The following is a 15,650-nucleotide window of genomic DNA, read 5'->3' as shown; positions in this document are numbered from 1 at the left end:
ACGTCAACATACAGTTGGAGACACATCTCGTCCCAGTCAGCTTCGGGACCCTCAGACCTTTTTCTACTGGAAGCAGATGTCGTTACATCCATCTTGTGCAGCAGCCTCCTTCCTCCCCGACGACAGAGTGGCAGTTGATGATGTGGGAAATGTGCGCAACAGTTACAGACCTATTCCCATTGCTTCCACGCTATAAAGTACTTCCTGTGAATTTCATTTCTTCAGAACCACCCTATAGCACGTCGTGCATGACACGTCGTTTGTTTTTGCATGACTGTGACGTGGGCCTACGCGTCGGCTGGGAATTTCCGGCTGGGCATGAATGACAACAGCTCCAGAGATGCTGGCCCACGCGATGCTCACCTGTAATTAGATGAACACGCGCTACACCTCGGCACTACGCTGGGTCCACAGGCGCGAACGCGACAAGGTCAATTAGTTACAAGTGTCATACTCCGCTGTGAGCGAAAGTGTGGCATTGAAGTGAGCCAATTTATGTCGTCTGCTAGCGACGCAGAGAGGGTGGCGCAATTGCCCCGCCAGTCACACGGGGCTGCTAAATCGCTGCCACGGACATAGCTTATGGGAATTCTAGCCTAGATTAAGAGCACATAATTAAGCTTATAAGCTTTAGGAGTAAGCAGACAAAGGGACAATGATAATTCGTGGATACGCGTCGCGAGACAACCGTGGTCATGAACGACGCCATTCTTCCACTGCTTCGAACACGCAACCTTGAGATCAGTATGTAGACACGTTGTAAAAATCACGAAGCTGATTTTGTCGCCACAGGATGTCTCCTATTAGGTACGTCACTGCTCCTTGCGTGTTCAGCGCCCCTAACGGTAGTACACGTAACTGTTTTTTTTTCTTCTTCTTCTTTCACAAGCCATTCTTCCCCACTCCTCAGATCATTCAGACCATATCGGTATAGATATTGGCTTTGTAGAAGCGATTACCAAATCAACAACATCCAACGTTGCTCAACTTTCCATAACTTCTTCTTCTTGTATACTCTAAAAACAGATGGCCGGTGGTGGTGATGGTGATGGCCGTTGTCGGCCTCACAGACGTGGGCAACGTCACGACTGACACTCTGGGGAATGTGCGCCCTGGGCCGACTTGTAAGGGAACGGTGCCGACATATGTCTGAAAGCGTCTGAGGAAAACGCAGGAAAAACCCCAGACAGCACAGCCGGCACCGGGATTCGAACCCGGGTGCCTCCCAGAAACAGATCTTCACCGCATATAGCACGCTGCTAGCCAACAGTCATCTTGAATGAAATCGTTCTATCCCTTGATTTCATGAAAACGAGAGGCATACGCTTTTATGCCGTTTTCTTTCTTTCTTTTTTTTCTTTTTTGCAATTATTAACTGCATAATGCCACAGAAATGGCGTACGCCTCCCGTTTTCAGCAAATCAGGGGAAATATCGATGTCACAAGGAATGATGGTTGGCTAAGAGCGTGCTACACGGTGAAGTTCATCCTGCACGGCGAGCCCTTTCACTATCACCACCACCACCACCACCACCATCATCCTGCGAGAATGCCGAGCATACCATTCTGCGTGCAAAGCCCACCGCCCTCACTCCAGCTCTGGCACGCTAACGGACATCCTCTACCCCGGTGGTTCCTACGCCGAACGTTCCGCTAAAGCAAGAAACCACGTTCTCTTTTTGCACGAGGCGCGTCTTACCCAACGACCCCTCTAGCTCTTTGCACTCCCCGACGGACTCACGCACTCTCTACGCATCTCCACCCTTCATCCTCCATCCTGTTTTCTTTCCTATAGTCGTGAAAGATGCCCACTTCTGTGTGGTCAACAATGGCGAGACGATTAAGACATTAGCCCCCCCCCCCCCCCCTCATTTTTAAGAGTGTACTACTTGAAGAAGAGAGAATGAACTTCTTGTTCTACGACTTCTGAGTGTCGCGCGCACCGTTGTCGTTGTCAATGTCATATCTATAGGCATGAAAGCTTGACAGTACTACCGCAATAGCGCTTGCTTCCACGATCCATAATGGTGGCGATGCCGTTGGACGGCGGTAAGTGTAAAATGGGATAATATGTCAAAGTGTAATAAAGTTGATAGTATGCATCTTGAAGACTTCAATTCTAGCAATAATTAGAAGATATGTGAATGTCCATGTGTGCACACAATAGGAAAAGTGCTAACGGTTTGTGCCGCATGCTATGGTCATGAAACGTAAGCCGCAGCACGAAAGGAAGGAAGGATTGGCGGAAAGATTCCGGGAACGGGAAAATGGTACATAGTAGCGTCAGCGTCAGCGTAGTAATGGTTCCGGCTGTTTTCAGCGACGAACGAGAGCCGCGCATGCGCTGTGTATTCCGATACGTTTTGGTAGCGTATCGCAGACTGGAAACACGCATTTTTTGGGCCACGCGAACAGCGCCAGTGTGGCAACTAAGTGTAGCGAACTAAGCGTAGCACAGCTTTTTCTTGTGAGCTTCCAGGCCTGGTGTAATACATGGAGGTCCTATAGAAGAAACTTCTCCTAAAATCATGTGTCCGCCATCTTGCCTTTTCCTAGCGCCATCTACCAGGCGCTGCACTCTCCGAAAATAGGGTGGAGCAGTTACACCTTTTAGGAGGCATTAGTTGTCGCATATGTTGTGCCTAAAAGGTTGCAAAGTTCTACCTGATACCCACGAATGATAGGGTTAACGCTTCTTATTCGGTGAGCAAGGAGGGCGTACGCGTTTTTGTAGCAATTTCGATTTATGATAATTACTTGTACCGCTCTTTTACACCCTTTATCATACGCTATGTTGACCTCGGTGGTAACTACAGATGTTACCACCTTTTCACACCCTTTTTTCTTAGAGTGTGGGCGCGATGGGCTGCGATCCGCTGCGTTTTCACGGATCACGCCATGCGTTAGTTGCGGACAATTTTGAACGCGTTGTTTGAACGCTCGAAGTTGTCGAAAACTGCCGAATTGAAATCCACGAGGCCTGCCGAACACGACAGCAGCCACGGCTCGTAACAGCCCAGAGCAAAGCAATTCACCTGTTCGATAAAAGAGATAGGGCGCAGACTAACTGGTGCATGATGATGAAGGAACGAATAACCGGGAGACACTGAGAACTCTTGTGCTTGTCTTCGTGTCCCGTGTCTCTCGGTTATTCGTTCCTTCATAATTCACCTGTTGCCAAGGGTACGGAAACGTGGTTCGAAGGCTGGCTAGAAAGGTCTAGTTTGTGGGTGATATCGTTGTCGTCTGTAGTCAATTTTTTTCTCAACAGGCTACAACGATTCGCTGCAGAAGGAATGCAAGGGTGAAAAGCTGTATTGCGTGTGCTAGCCGAAACATATAGCTGTCACAACCATGAGAGAAAGTGTGACAGTCAACTCGTGCTCACGAAAATCCTGCGGTGCAGCGCTGTTCAAGGCACCGTTGCACTTTTCTTTTTCTTCGAGTCCCCTACGACACCCGTTGCTTTCATGTCGTTTTCTCTAGGGTCTTTTAGGATGCCATGGTGACGCCGTGCCAACCAGTACGTATGCTAGTGTGCTGTCATTTCTCTTTTAAATGCGTTGTCTTATTTTTGTCTGTCACCTCCGCAATCGACCTCGCGCGCTGCTGTCACAAAATCCCATCCCGGCTTTCGAACGCCAGAGAACATCCAACTCCTGCATAATTTACTTCTTCCTCTGGCTGCCTCTGCAGAAGATATTCTGTTGCGGGGCATCCCTCGCTCTAAGTACAGCATATGCAAGATACACGGCGACTGCTTGCATAATGTATATGCTATATCAGTGGCCGCCTCGGGAGAGGTTCGCTAGCCTAATTGGGACTCGGCGACTGCTTTTGAGCAGACGAAAATCGAGGTTTTCACGTGGCATCGTGTATATACAACAAGAGTTAGAATCAGAGATCGAAACTAGAGCTGGAGCCGAACCGGAAATTTCTAAAAACCTGACCGCAGATGATCCGAACCAAAGTTATGTTTTCTACCGCTGAACCGAACCTGAACTGAACTGAAATAACTGAAATAAAACTGAAGCAGTTGCCAATTCGACGAAACGGTTCAGGTGGAATGTTTGGTTCGGCAAGTCGGTCCCCCTGTGTTTCCCTTGCAAACCATGCAGCGGAGATTCAATGGTTACACTACGCTTCGAAACTCTAGTTTCGAGAAAAATCAGGCCCTTTCTTTCGAACAGACTTGTACGTATTTGGAGTATTGTATTTAAAATACTGTATTTTAAATACAATTTGTGGTATTTTGGCACTCTACTCAATACTTTTGTTTTGTGTATTTGTACACTTTTTAAAATACATTTTATGGTATTTTCTACTCAATACTCTAATTACATATTTTGGATCTCCCTCTCAAACTTTCTGTGTCTCGTCTTTCCATTATCTTGCTTGTTCAATGGAAATTTCCTGAGTCCCTCGGACTTGACCCGGACATTGCCCATTCTTGGAAGTCACCATTTAGATATCTTGCCCCGTGTGTGCTAATCCTTGGCCAGTGAGGGTTCTGTTATGTGTGTCCTGACGCTTTGACGCCGAGTTCTGACCCCGCCGAGCAGGGACTTGCTAGAAGTTTGCTTTGTTCTGGGTCACATATACTTAGTGGAGTTATGTGGTATCTCTTTGTCATCTTTTTGGGACTTGTGTTTAGATGACCCCTATCACAGAGCGGCGGCTAGCGTAGTGCGCGGGGTTTAGGTGATTCATGTGACATAGCGGCGACTTGCCGCATTGACCAGTGACCGGTGACTTTTTGAGTTTAAGGATAAATAGTATCTTAATTGTATTTCAAATACTTTTTTAAGTATTTTGCACTCTATCTTAATTACTTTAATTTTCATGTATTTATACTCTATCTTAATTGCATTCTAACGTTAGTATTTATTATCTTATCTTAAATACATTTTTTAGTATCTTGTGCATGTCTGCTTTCGAATAATTCACGAGCTGATTCCCTTCACTTCGTGTTCGAATCCGGGCGCCGGCTGTCCCCGTGAAGTCGGCCCAGGGTGCACGATCTCCCCCCCCCCCCTCCCGTGCTAGTAGTGACGTTGCCCGCCAGAGCGTGGCCGACTACGGCAAGGAGTTTCATTCCAATCACCACCATCACCTCCACCACCATCTTTCATCTTGCCAAGTTTCCTGCGGCTGCTTCTAGCGGCGTGCTCTTATCGCGTGGTTTGTTTGTTTGCTTGCTTGTTTTTCTTTCTTTCTTTTTTCTGGAGGAGGGGACACTTGAGTGAAGTTTTTGCCCTAGTAAGTAGTATTCACAGTTCATAAATTTAAATACGAATTTTAGTACAAAGTATATACTGACTCATTCATGACCAAAGCACATTGGTGACAGTACATAGTTCCCCAGAAAGCAGAAAATAAATAAATAACGGCTTGCTTGACTCATTATGAATTTCGAGCATGCATAAAGGCAAGAATGAATCGGTGAAAATCTCCCGTCTTTTGTTCCACCTCCTTCAATATCCCCAACTATTTTTATTAGCGAACAGATACTGCCACATTGTTGTCGTAAATGTGTTTCAGTAAATTGCAAAAGTCTCTTCCGAGCTCACTCGCCAGCAGAACACAACGTAACGCCAGGTATTACAGTCTGCCCTTTCACTGTTGTCGTATATACCGAGGCTATCTATAACGCACTGATAACTAAGCTGCTGTACTATAAACTTGGCAAGCTATTCTTGCAGAGTGGCATGAAATCACACTTCAGTGAGAGAAAGTTCTATTTCGTCTACTTAACCGTCGTCCATGCATTGTGATATCAGTGAATTAAAAAAAAAAAACTTCGGTTCGGACCTTTATTTTTCTACTCCACACCCGAACCTGAACTGAACCCACATACTTGAACCAAAAATCTGAACCGAATCCCTCAAAATAGCGGTTCCTATCCCAGGTTAGAACACAACTCACGTTAGTGGACGTGTGGATCGGTGAGGGCACGACCTCGTTCCAGAGCTGGGATTTTTTTTTCTTTTTTTCTTTTTTTTTTTTTTACGTGCACACGATGAAGGTTGACATAAACGGTGGCTATAGGCTTCTTTTATTTCTCAACGTTATCTGCACTGAAATGTAACGAATTTCTGCGTTGTCCTACCGCCGCATTCAAGCCCCAAGCGCGGTTCAAGGGTCCCTCCGTTATTGCTTCAGTCACGCAACTGTCTCCGTTGTACAGACAGCTAGTCTTCGCTTTACCTATTCCACAAACTCAAGAACAATGTCGCCACAGTCGTCCGCTCTGTCTGAAGCCCGCTTGGGAGTTTAGACAATGCCTTAATTTTTTCAACTCGAGTAAAGACCAATGTGATCAGTGGCGGATTCAGAGGGGTCTCACTTGAGGGGAGGGTCGAATCCATGTCTGGATGCGCCCTCGGGATCCTCTCAGTGAAGTGTGTCAGGAGGAGGCTTCCCCTATACACTCTAAAAACTGAACTGGGAGAGGAGGCAATAAGCAGGCCTTCTGTACATATCTAGGTGGCGCTGGCTTGATTCGTCAACGGAGATATGCAAACAACTAGGATTAAAAAGACATAAAGGGATCTGTCCACAAACGTCCTGGCCATCCACCGAAGTGGTACAGACGTGCTAGGTTGCAACATTCAGATGATGGACACATGGACAGCAAGACGAAGACCCCCCCCCCCCCTCCTTCCCCCCGGTATTGTGTCCTTTGGATCTGTTGACGCATATGTGTTGACGCCTTTTTTAAGCAACTGGAAACTTCATATTCATATTCATATTCATAGGCATGATCTTTACTTAAAGGTTGTTTGAAGTGCATTAATTTCACATCACAGTGTACATTGAATGTACCTGCTTGGACCTGTATGGGACAGGCCTGCAGTACCGCTAAAGAAACAGAAACAAGGCACAAGAAGGGCGTCCTGCACGCATCCTCTCCTTGTGCCTTCGTCGTGTTGTCGCGCTATTTTGATTCGCCATGTGTCTTTACCAACTCGCCCAACATTCTATCCTCTGATGATAGAATTCCAATAGGTTCCGATACGTCAATTTTACAGCGTCAGCTGTATAGTGGAGACTTTCCTGCGATCGCGTCGGCGTCGTCGGCATTGGCATGTCCACATAAAAACGACGACAAGGGGAAGATACTATCACAGGAGCGGTGTGAACGAAAACGACGAAGACAACGAGGAAAGACACTCGACTTACGTTATTTGTACAATTTTACAGCGTGTACAGTTTTCGTGGAGACTTTTCCGAGATCGCGTCAGCGTCGTCTGCATTAGCATGTCCGCTCAAAACTCTTATCGCATGTGAGCTCAGCGCTCGGAGTGAGGAGGAGAATCCCGCCAGTTTACAACCGCTATCGTTGGAAAGTGAGACAGCTGAGTGAGCTGGCAATGACATCAACTTCTATCACGGGAAGGCGAATATGGACAGAACTTTGGCGGACGAATTTCATCGACTGCAAAAGCACCGCCTACGCACCATCACTACGCAGTGCGTCGAACAACTATAGACAAGCCCCACTCGTTGACACTCGCAGCCCTAAATGTACGCTCCGTACAGCTCCACGCGGAAGATGTTGCACACGACTATGTCCTCCGTAGGACATCACTTCTGTGTCTTTACGAGACGTAGACGAAGACGGAGAGACCGGTACAAGTCGGCGGCTTCAAGTGCTGCTGCGGGGCGCGTCGTAGTGGCAAGGGCAACCGAGCCATTTACCTACGTGCCGGAGTACTGGCTACACCACTTGAAGTCACCCTTCCTGGAGACGACGTCGGAGAAATTTGTGCCGTGCAGCTTCCCACAGGGCTCGTGGTGGCTGTGTGCAGCTTCTAGCTTCGCGCTGTGCCGGAGCGCATCCGGGATTTTATCGTGCATGTACTCGCGCCTTACCGCACGCACAAGCTTCCCGTCGTCGGAGACTTCCACGTGGACGTTTCACTTGCCAAGAACACCACTTTCCTAAGTGATATGTCCGAACAACTGGACCTTCCGCTGTGTACCCACATCCGCAAACCCACAACTAGACATTGCTCATGCATAGACTTGGTGTTCCAGAACAGCCTCGCGTTCTGGACTCACTCGCCAACCATTTCAGCGACCACAAATCAGTACTCATCACGTTCAAATAAATTTGTCTACGCACTTTCATCCGGCCTCATTTCACCACACGCACAGGTGACGCTGGATTTCGCGTTACACGAGCCGTAACCGTTCTGTATTTTTTTCTTGTTGTTGTTTTATGGTGTGGTGCTCAGAGTATATTATGGTTAGGCAGTAGATATCATAATTCATGCAGATACAGTAGTTACTTCACGTAGATTACAGTATAGATACAGATGGATACATAGATACACATTTGCCCTCACACAGCATGTTTAATCTTTGTTCGCACAGAGTGTTCTCTGGAATTCTGCCGCATAGAAGAAGCCTCCGGCAACAAGGATTACATTCCCAGAAAGGTCTCCCCGGGATTTATGATTCTAGTTCACAGAACAGAAATCGATTCCCACTTTATTAGAGAGTTCGTTCTTCGCCGCCACCTGTTCGATTTCTTTCCTCGCCGGCTCCGTCTTCATTCTTTGCAGCGAAGGCGAAGGCCTTTCGTGATGGTTTCTGCATGTTTGATGTGCAAACCCGTGCGTGCGTGCGCGTGTGTGTGTGTGTGCGAACCAAAGCATTCCTCGCTGCTTCACTAAACAGTATACTGTTTAGTGACTCTAAGAAGTAAATAACAGTAAATGGAGTGTAGCTATGGCTTCTACACTCTTTCTATACTCTGTTCTGCCCATCTTTACTCTCATCACCCCGCCTTACTCTTCCGATACTCTATTTACCCTGTTATGACGACTATGACGTTGCCATACTACGCTGAATACGCAGGTTCTCGTCCGTTTACTATCTGTATACTCTACAATCGTGGCTTGTGAGTGACCGTCAAAGCTTGTGCGTGTTAGTGAGCCCTCCTTTGTCAGTCCAAGTCTCAGCGTCTGTACGCCCGTCCATATAACCCCTCCCAGTGTGTAAACGCCAAGGGCGACGTCAGGCACAGGGCCTGAACGATAAACGGGCACAATTTATCAATCCATTCATCAGTAAACAAAATGCAGTAGCAAAGTAACGTAAGTGAAGGACAGTAACATAATTTTATCGCACATCCACGCAGAGTAATTTTTACTCCATAGCAGGGTGAAGTTACACCCCTGGGCGACCCCTGTCACAAGGGCTAATTGAGTGTCATTTTCGTGAAGTGCACTCAAACCAAGCGAATATGTCACTTTCACTACGGGCTTGCTATTAAGCAGTGATGGAAATTACGATAGAGAAGAATAGACCTCTCCCTTTTTGTAAACGAATGACGTCATATTGTTCGACAGCGCCACTAATAGTCGATTTTCAGAAATTGCATGGATGGCCCTCCAGAGAGCGCCGTGTTGCGAAAGCCCCGCCGCACCTTGGGATTTAGTTTTCATGAGTCAGAGAGAAGAAGTAGAGCGCAAACGGTTTCAGTTTTCTCTCTCCTTCACCTCCCGCACCTTCGAGCAACAGGCAGACGAGCACGAATGTAAACTGAAATCCCACGACGCATTGCGCGTTGCGCGTGACCTGGGCGACGGTGGGCCCCCGTGCGGAGCACAAGGGCAATATCTGAAATCGCCTATCGAAGCTACGTGCGAACAAGGTCGCGCCCGAAAGCCACGGGCTTGAGGGGATTACGATGGTCCCTGAAAGAGACGCGACCTTCGGTCCTACTTTTCTTTCAATAGACCTCTCCCTGTTTGTAAACAAATGACGTCATAGTGTTCGACAGCGCCGCCAATTTGGTAGAGTTGAACTACGCTCGAAGCTAGGGGGCGAACAATGTCGCGCCGGAAAGCATCTTGAGGGGATTACGACGGTTCCTGAAAGGGACGCGACCTTTTCTCCTACTTTTCTTTCAAATGGGAGGCAGCGAACAAGTGCACATTCGTGGAGCCCAGCCCTCCCCTTCCGATTTGTTTCGGTTTCAGTCTGTCGACCAGCGTCATGATGACGTCTCTCCTGTAGAAGTCTATAAACGGTGGCAAAAGTTTTAGGCGCGCGCCACAATACCTTCCTCGGAGTTTTTCTTTGATTTTGAAATACCTCCTGCAAATCTTCTTCCAACATTAAACAAATTCGCCTCAAACATGTGCCATAACAAAAATGGCCGCCACCGGATCGCAGAGACTGCGAAGTTCTCACAAGCTGTTAACGAGAGTAATGACGCGTTTTTTCGGCACAATGTCAGTTGGTTTTTCCCCTTCTTGGGAAAACGTTGGTTCCTTTTCTTGCGTCGGACACCTTGCAAAGAACTTGAGCGACGAAGCGGTGACTATGTACATTTATTTACATAGGACCAGGACGGTCCTTCATACAAGATGATTTTCCCGTGGGTCAGACATTAATTAAACACAAACAAAAACACCAAGTCTTTTTAAAGCACAAAATATTAGGGTCCATCCCAAAACTTGTACCACCAATCAGCGGTAATCACACTCTCTCCAGAACGACTGATTCGCAGTCGTTAATTAGTACAACAAATCAAAGCGTTACTGCATCCTCTCCCGAGCCTCGTATAGGCACATACAAACATACACACGGATTCAATAGTTACGAGACCCCAACCTAATTCTCACGTCAAAGTTCCACGAAAACCACTTAAAGGATTAGGAGGCTGGCCCGGTATCAAGGGCAGCGTCCACAAATCTCTGTAACAAAGGCCGTCGGGAAGGACGTCTGCCTTTTCTTCCACAAGGTTGGTGCCACTGAAGGTCGGCCTGGCTTCGTGTCTTCGTGTCGCATAATAGGACAAATACGCAGCGTAAACAATACACTGGAGTATATCGGAAGCGACATACAAACAACTAAAGCGTGCAGCTTTGGGGCCACGGAGCTGTGCCTGACACCCCCAACGCAAGTGTGATGCATATCTTATAATAAAATGCAGCACAATTAAACACAGAACACAGCTGCAACTTCGGAGCAGAGTTCACAATCGGCTACAGTTCAGTCCGTTCACATGACTCAAGGTGCCTCGTCGTCGAGACTCATCATTTGTCATGACCGGAGTTGCATGTTCAAATATAAACCTGAGCTAGCAATGTACTAAGTAGAGCACTCAGTGGCGGTTGTCAGTCTGGACAGGGCGTCCGCGTTGGCATTTAATGTTCCCTGTTTATGAACGATAGTGACGTTGAACTTTTGTAGAGCCAGGGCCCATCGCGTCAGCCGAGCACTGTGTGGTGTCGTTAGCGTCAAGTACTTCAACGGGTTGTGATCTGTTATTATGGTGATCATAGCACCAAACAGCCACGTCTCTAGTCGCTGCAGCGCCCAGATAATAGCGAACACTTCTCGTTCTATGGTTGCCCAGCGGGTCTGGGTTGGAGACAGCTTTCTGCTCAAGAAAGCAATAGGGTGTTCTTTCCCATCATCCCCCAATTGTGACAAACATGCCCCTACTGCGTAATCAGAGGCATCGGTGGCAAGAAGGTAGCCCTTTCCGGGATCAGGAGCGTAAAGTAGAGACGCACTAGCCAAACACCTTTTGACTTCACAGAATGCCTTTTCTGCTTCTGTGGTCCAAGGTAGTTTTTGCGGTATACGCTTACAGGTTAACTGCGTTAAAGGTAACACCACCCCCGAGAAGTTTGGCACATAATCTCTGTAATAATTGCATAGGCCTAAGAAACTTCGTAGATCCTTTTTTGTCTCAGGTCTAGCAATTTCTTCTATTGCTTTGATCCGACCAGGGTCGGGTGCATGAGTGCCAGACCCAACCACATGTCCCAAGAAGTGCACTTGTTTCTGTGCAAATTTACACTTCTTTACATTTATAGTTAAACCAGCATCTGCTACTGCGTTAAGTACCTTGCCAAGATGCCGTATATGGTCTTCCCATGTCTCTGAGAATATAGCAACATCGTCAATGTAGGCGCATGCGTAATCACGATGAGGTAACAAAACTTCATTAACGACTCTTTGGAACGTGGAGGCGGAATTCCTTAGTCCGTACGGCATTACGCGCCAAGCGTACTGTCCTTGATGCGTTACAAAAGCTGTGCAGTGTTCTGCGTTCTTCTCCAAAGGAATTTGCCAGTAGCCTCTCAGCATATCAATGACGGTTATGAATTTTGCTCCAGCTACTTGATAGAGAATTTCATTAGCTTGACTCATAGGAAAAGCATCCGGTTCGGTGATGGCATTTAATTTCCTATAATCAACACATAGACGCATTCCCCCGTCCTTTTTGGATACACACACGATCGGATGTGCATATTTGCTTTCAACGGGATAGATTAAGCCCCACTCCAGCAGTTCATGAATCTGCTTCTCTACCTCCTTCCGAAGTGCCATTGGTATTCGATAAGGATAGGCCTTCTGCGGTTCTGCACCGGTCTTAACCTTGATTGAATGGTATCCTATTTTACATCTTCCTGGGGTCTGCCCAAAGACATCTTTGTACTTGTTGATAACTGACCTTAGTTCTTCCAATTGCTGATGAGTCAAGTCATCTGTAGTCAGCGTTAGCTCCTGACTTCCATTTTCTCTTCTAGGAACCCATTCTACTTTCCCAAAATCATTATCCTCGTCAAAGATAACGCCTACCGTGTTCGCTCTTGCATAGTATGGCCTGAGTTTGTTAGCGTGCACAGTTTTTCGGTTACCATCTTCAAACTCAATCAGATACGAGTATGGCCGCGTGCGCTCGAGGATCGTCGCGGGACCTGTCCACTTTGGTCTTAGTTTGCCCCCATTGTTGTCGTCAAACCAAATAACTTGATCACCATCAGAAATCTGTTTGTCCCTAGTGCGTAGGTTGTAGTGCGTGATACTCCGTTCCTGACTCTCGGCGACTGCCGCGCGTGCTCTTTCATCAGCGACATTTATCTTATGACGGAGTTCTGCTAAGTACTCACTGGCCGGTTTGTTTAGCTCATTTGGAACGGTCCAGTCTTCCGTCCAGGTCTTTTGTAGTATAGACAGCGGCCCATTCGGAGATCTTCCGTACATCATTTCGAATGGGGACTCCCCCGTTGTTACATTAGGGACCTCCCGGTACGCCCACAGTAAGAAAGGCACGTGTTTATCCCAGTCTCTACCGTATTCCTCAACTACGTGGAACAGCATGGATTTAAACGTCCCGTTCCACCGCTCAACTAAGCCATTACTCTGAGGGTGGTCAGGGGTAGAAAATCTGGGTGTGGATCCCATTCGCTCTAGAAACTCCCTTGTGAGCTTTGCTGTAAAGTTCGTTCCGTTATCGCAGCATATGGTTTCGGGTACGCCTAACCGTGCGAAGATTTCAAGTAGAGCACTACATACAGCTTTGGCCGTCAGTGTTCGCAGGCATACTACCTCGGGCCACCGAGTACAAAGATCCACTACACAAAGCGCATACTTGTGTCCCTTAGACGACGGCGGATCTATTGGTCCTATGCAGTCCATATTAACTACTTGGAAAGGTACGCTAGGTCGTGCAATCGGTGTTATCGGTACTTTGTCCGACCATCGGGCAGGAGACTTAATTTGGCAACCATGGCAGCTTTGACAATAGCGCTTTACCTCTCCACTAATTCCAGGCCAGTAGAAGGAGCCCTTTATTCGTTGCAAAGTCTTTTTCTGTGACAGGTGCCCAGCCCACGGTATGTCGTGCGCTAACTGCAAGACTTCTGCGCGCTTTTCCTCCGGTAGGACTAGTTGTTTACAAGTGTGGCCGTTTATGCTGTCCTGATGATAAAGTAGGCCATCGATGATCGTCATACCATGCGTTCCCTCACGCGCTTGATCCCATGCGTCCGCTAACGTTGGGTCATTCTTTTGTAGTTCTATGAACTCCGCCCGACTACCCTGCCTTTCGGTGTTCCGACTCTGTACCACTTGCAAGCTAGAGATGCGCGGTGCCAGGTCATCCTCTTCGACAAGTCCGTTGTCTTCCTCATCAGAGTTTATATCGTCTACTTCTGTTAACAGAGTATCCCTGACTACTGTATCATCTTTCACACATTCTCCTTCATTAGGGGTAACGGATGGATCAAACGTACGCCGAAGCTGCTCATACACATCAGGTGTTATTAGCGCAGTGGTGCCCTCAGCTAATCTGTCAACTAATGCACACAGGAAGACGGGATCGGCTTGTTCCGACGATACATATGTGGTGCTCATAACCAATCTGAGAGGTACGTATGCCAACTCGGCCGTTTTTACTTCTCCAAACGCGCCTATTAGTTTTAACGTAGATCCAGATGTATCATATTTGCTCACCGATGACCTCTTTATCACTGATATCTCCGCTCCCGAGTCCACATATGCAGTGAACGTGCTGCCACTATTTTTTAGTTGCACCTCCTGTAGCTTATTAAAGTGCAGCTTGTCACTACCGTCTGCCGGCTCGTGGCTTAATTTCCTATCTGCTATAGGTACAGCTACTCGTGCAACCAACACATTGTCCTCCGGCACAGTAGCTACACTGACTGCATTTGTTTGCGCTTTCGGTTCTTTTTTTCGTTGCGGGCAGTCCTTCAGAATATGATCAGGGGAATGGCACCCATAACAACCCCCCTTCTTGGGTCTCGCTCCCGCGTGAGACGTGTTAGGTCTCAAGCTGCTGTCCGATTTAGCTTTGCTACTGACGATCTCACGATGCTTATTAGGAACAGTGTTTCCGCTACTATTCGTTTTGCACTTGAGGCTTTCATCAAAATTCTCAGCCATCTTTGCCAGGTCGCTGGGCTTCAAAAGACCTTCACCACCATTAAGGATTATATGCGCCCGCGCTTCTGGGGTTAGGCATTCCTTCAAACGGTCCACTACCATCAACTGTTGCAGCTCTTCCATGCTTTTCACATTACAGCTGCGCAGGTAATAACTCAGATAGTTTTCTATCCTTACGGCAAACTGATCCCAGGTTTCCTTGCCACTTCGCCTGGATTGCAGGAAGAGACGTCTGTACTCAGCCGTCGATAGTCGCAGGCCCTCAAGAATTTTGGACTTCAATTTATCGTACTGCGTTCTCTCTACAGAGGACAGTCTTGTCAGTAACGCTCTTGCTCTCTCGCTAAGCAGCGGCAGCACCAAACCAGCCCGCCATTCTTTAGGCACATTATATGCTTCTAGAGTGGCTTCCACGTCCTCAAACCACCCGGGCACGAGCGACTCCTGAGTCGGCATTGGCGAAAGTACGCCCTTCAACAAATTTGCAAATTTGAGCATTCTATCTTCCTCCCCACTAGTGACCGTCGTACCCCGATGGGCACTGGCTCCTTCCAAAGCTAGACGCTGTGATTCTACTACCAGCTGCTGGCGCTGCATTTCAATCTCAGCTAGCTTAATCCTCATCTCCATCAATCTCATCTCCTCACTCCCTGACGTCATAGAACTAGCCTCACTAGGAGCCGTCTCCGCAACCACCACCACCTGGGACTCTTTCTGCTGATCCTCCATTCTCAATTCGTTACCTTTACCTCTACTTCGTAAGTTATACCCTCCGGTCATCACTCATGATAAAGTCCGTAACGAATAGAGGCACCCACCTGTGAACCTTTTCACTCCTCTGGGTAGAGACAGCAATCCCAACGACGGTGCGACAACCTTGCTGCGTTCCGAGACGTTTCTCCTCTGTGAGACTTTCTATTCGGCGTCCTTCC

General features: G+C 47.6%; 1 protein-coding gene across 1 annotated transcript; it reads right to left on the bottom strand.

The window, feature by feature from the left end:
• Positions 1-11,109: 11,109 nt before the first annotated feature.
• On the bottom strand, positions 11,110-15,447 carry LOC135387747 (uncharacterized). The gene has a single exon (XM_064616844.1). It carries the CDS (start codon positions 15,445-15,447, stop codon positions 11,110-11,112), a length of 4,338 nt encoding a protein of 1,445 aa, XP_064472914.1.
• Between the last annotated feature and the right edge of the window lie 203 nt (positions 15,448-15,650).

Source organism: Ornithodoros turicata, chromosome 3 (assembly GCF_037126465.1).
Source record: "Ornithodoros turicata isolate Travis chromosome 3, ASM3712646v1, whole genome shotgun sequence".
Taxonomy (NCBI): domain Eukaryota; kingdom Metazoa; phylum Arthropoda; class Arachnida; order Ixodida; family Argasidae; genus Ornithodoros; species Ornithodoros turicata.
This window is presented reverse-complemented; position numbering and strand designations above follow the sequence as displayed.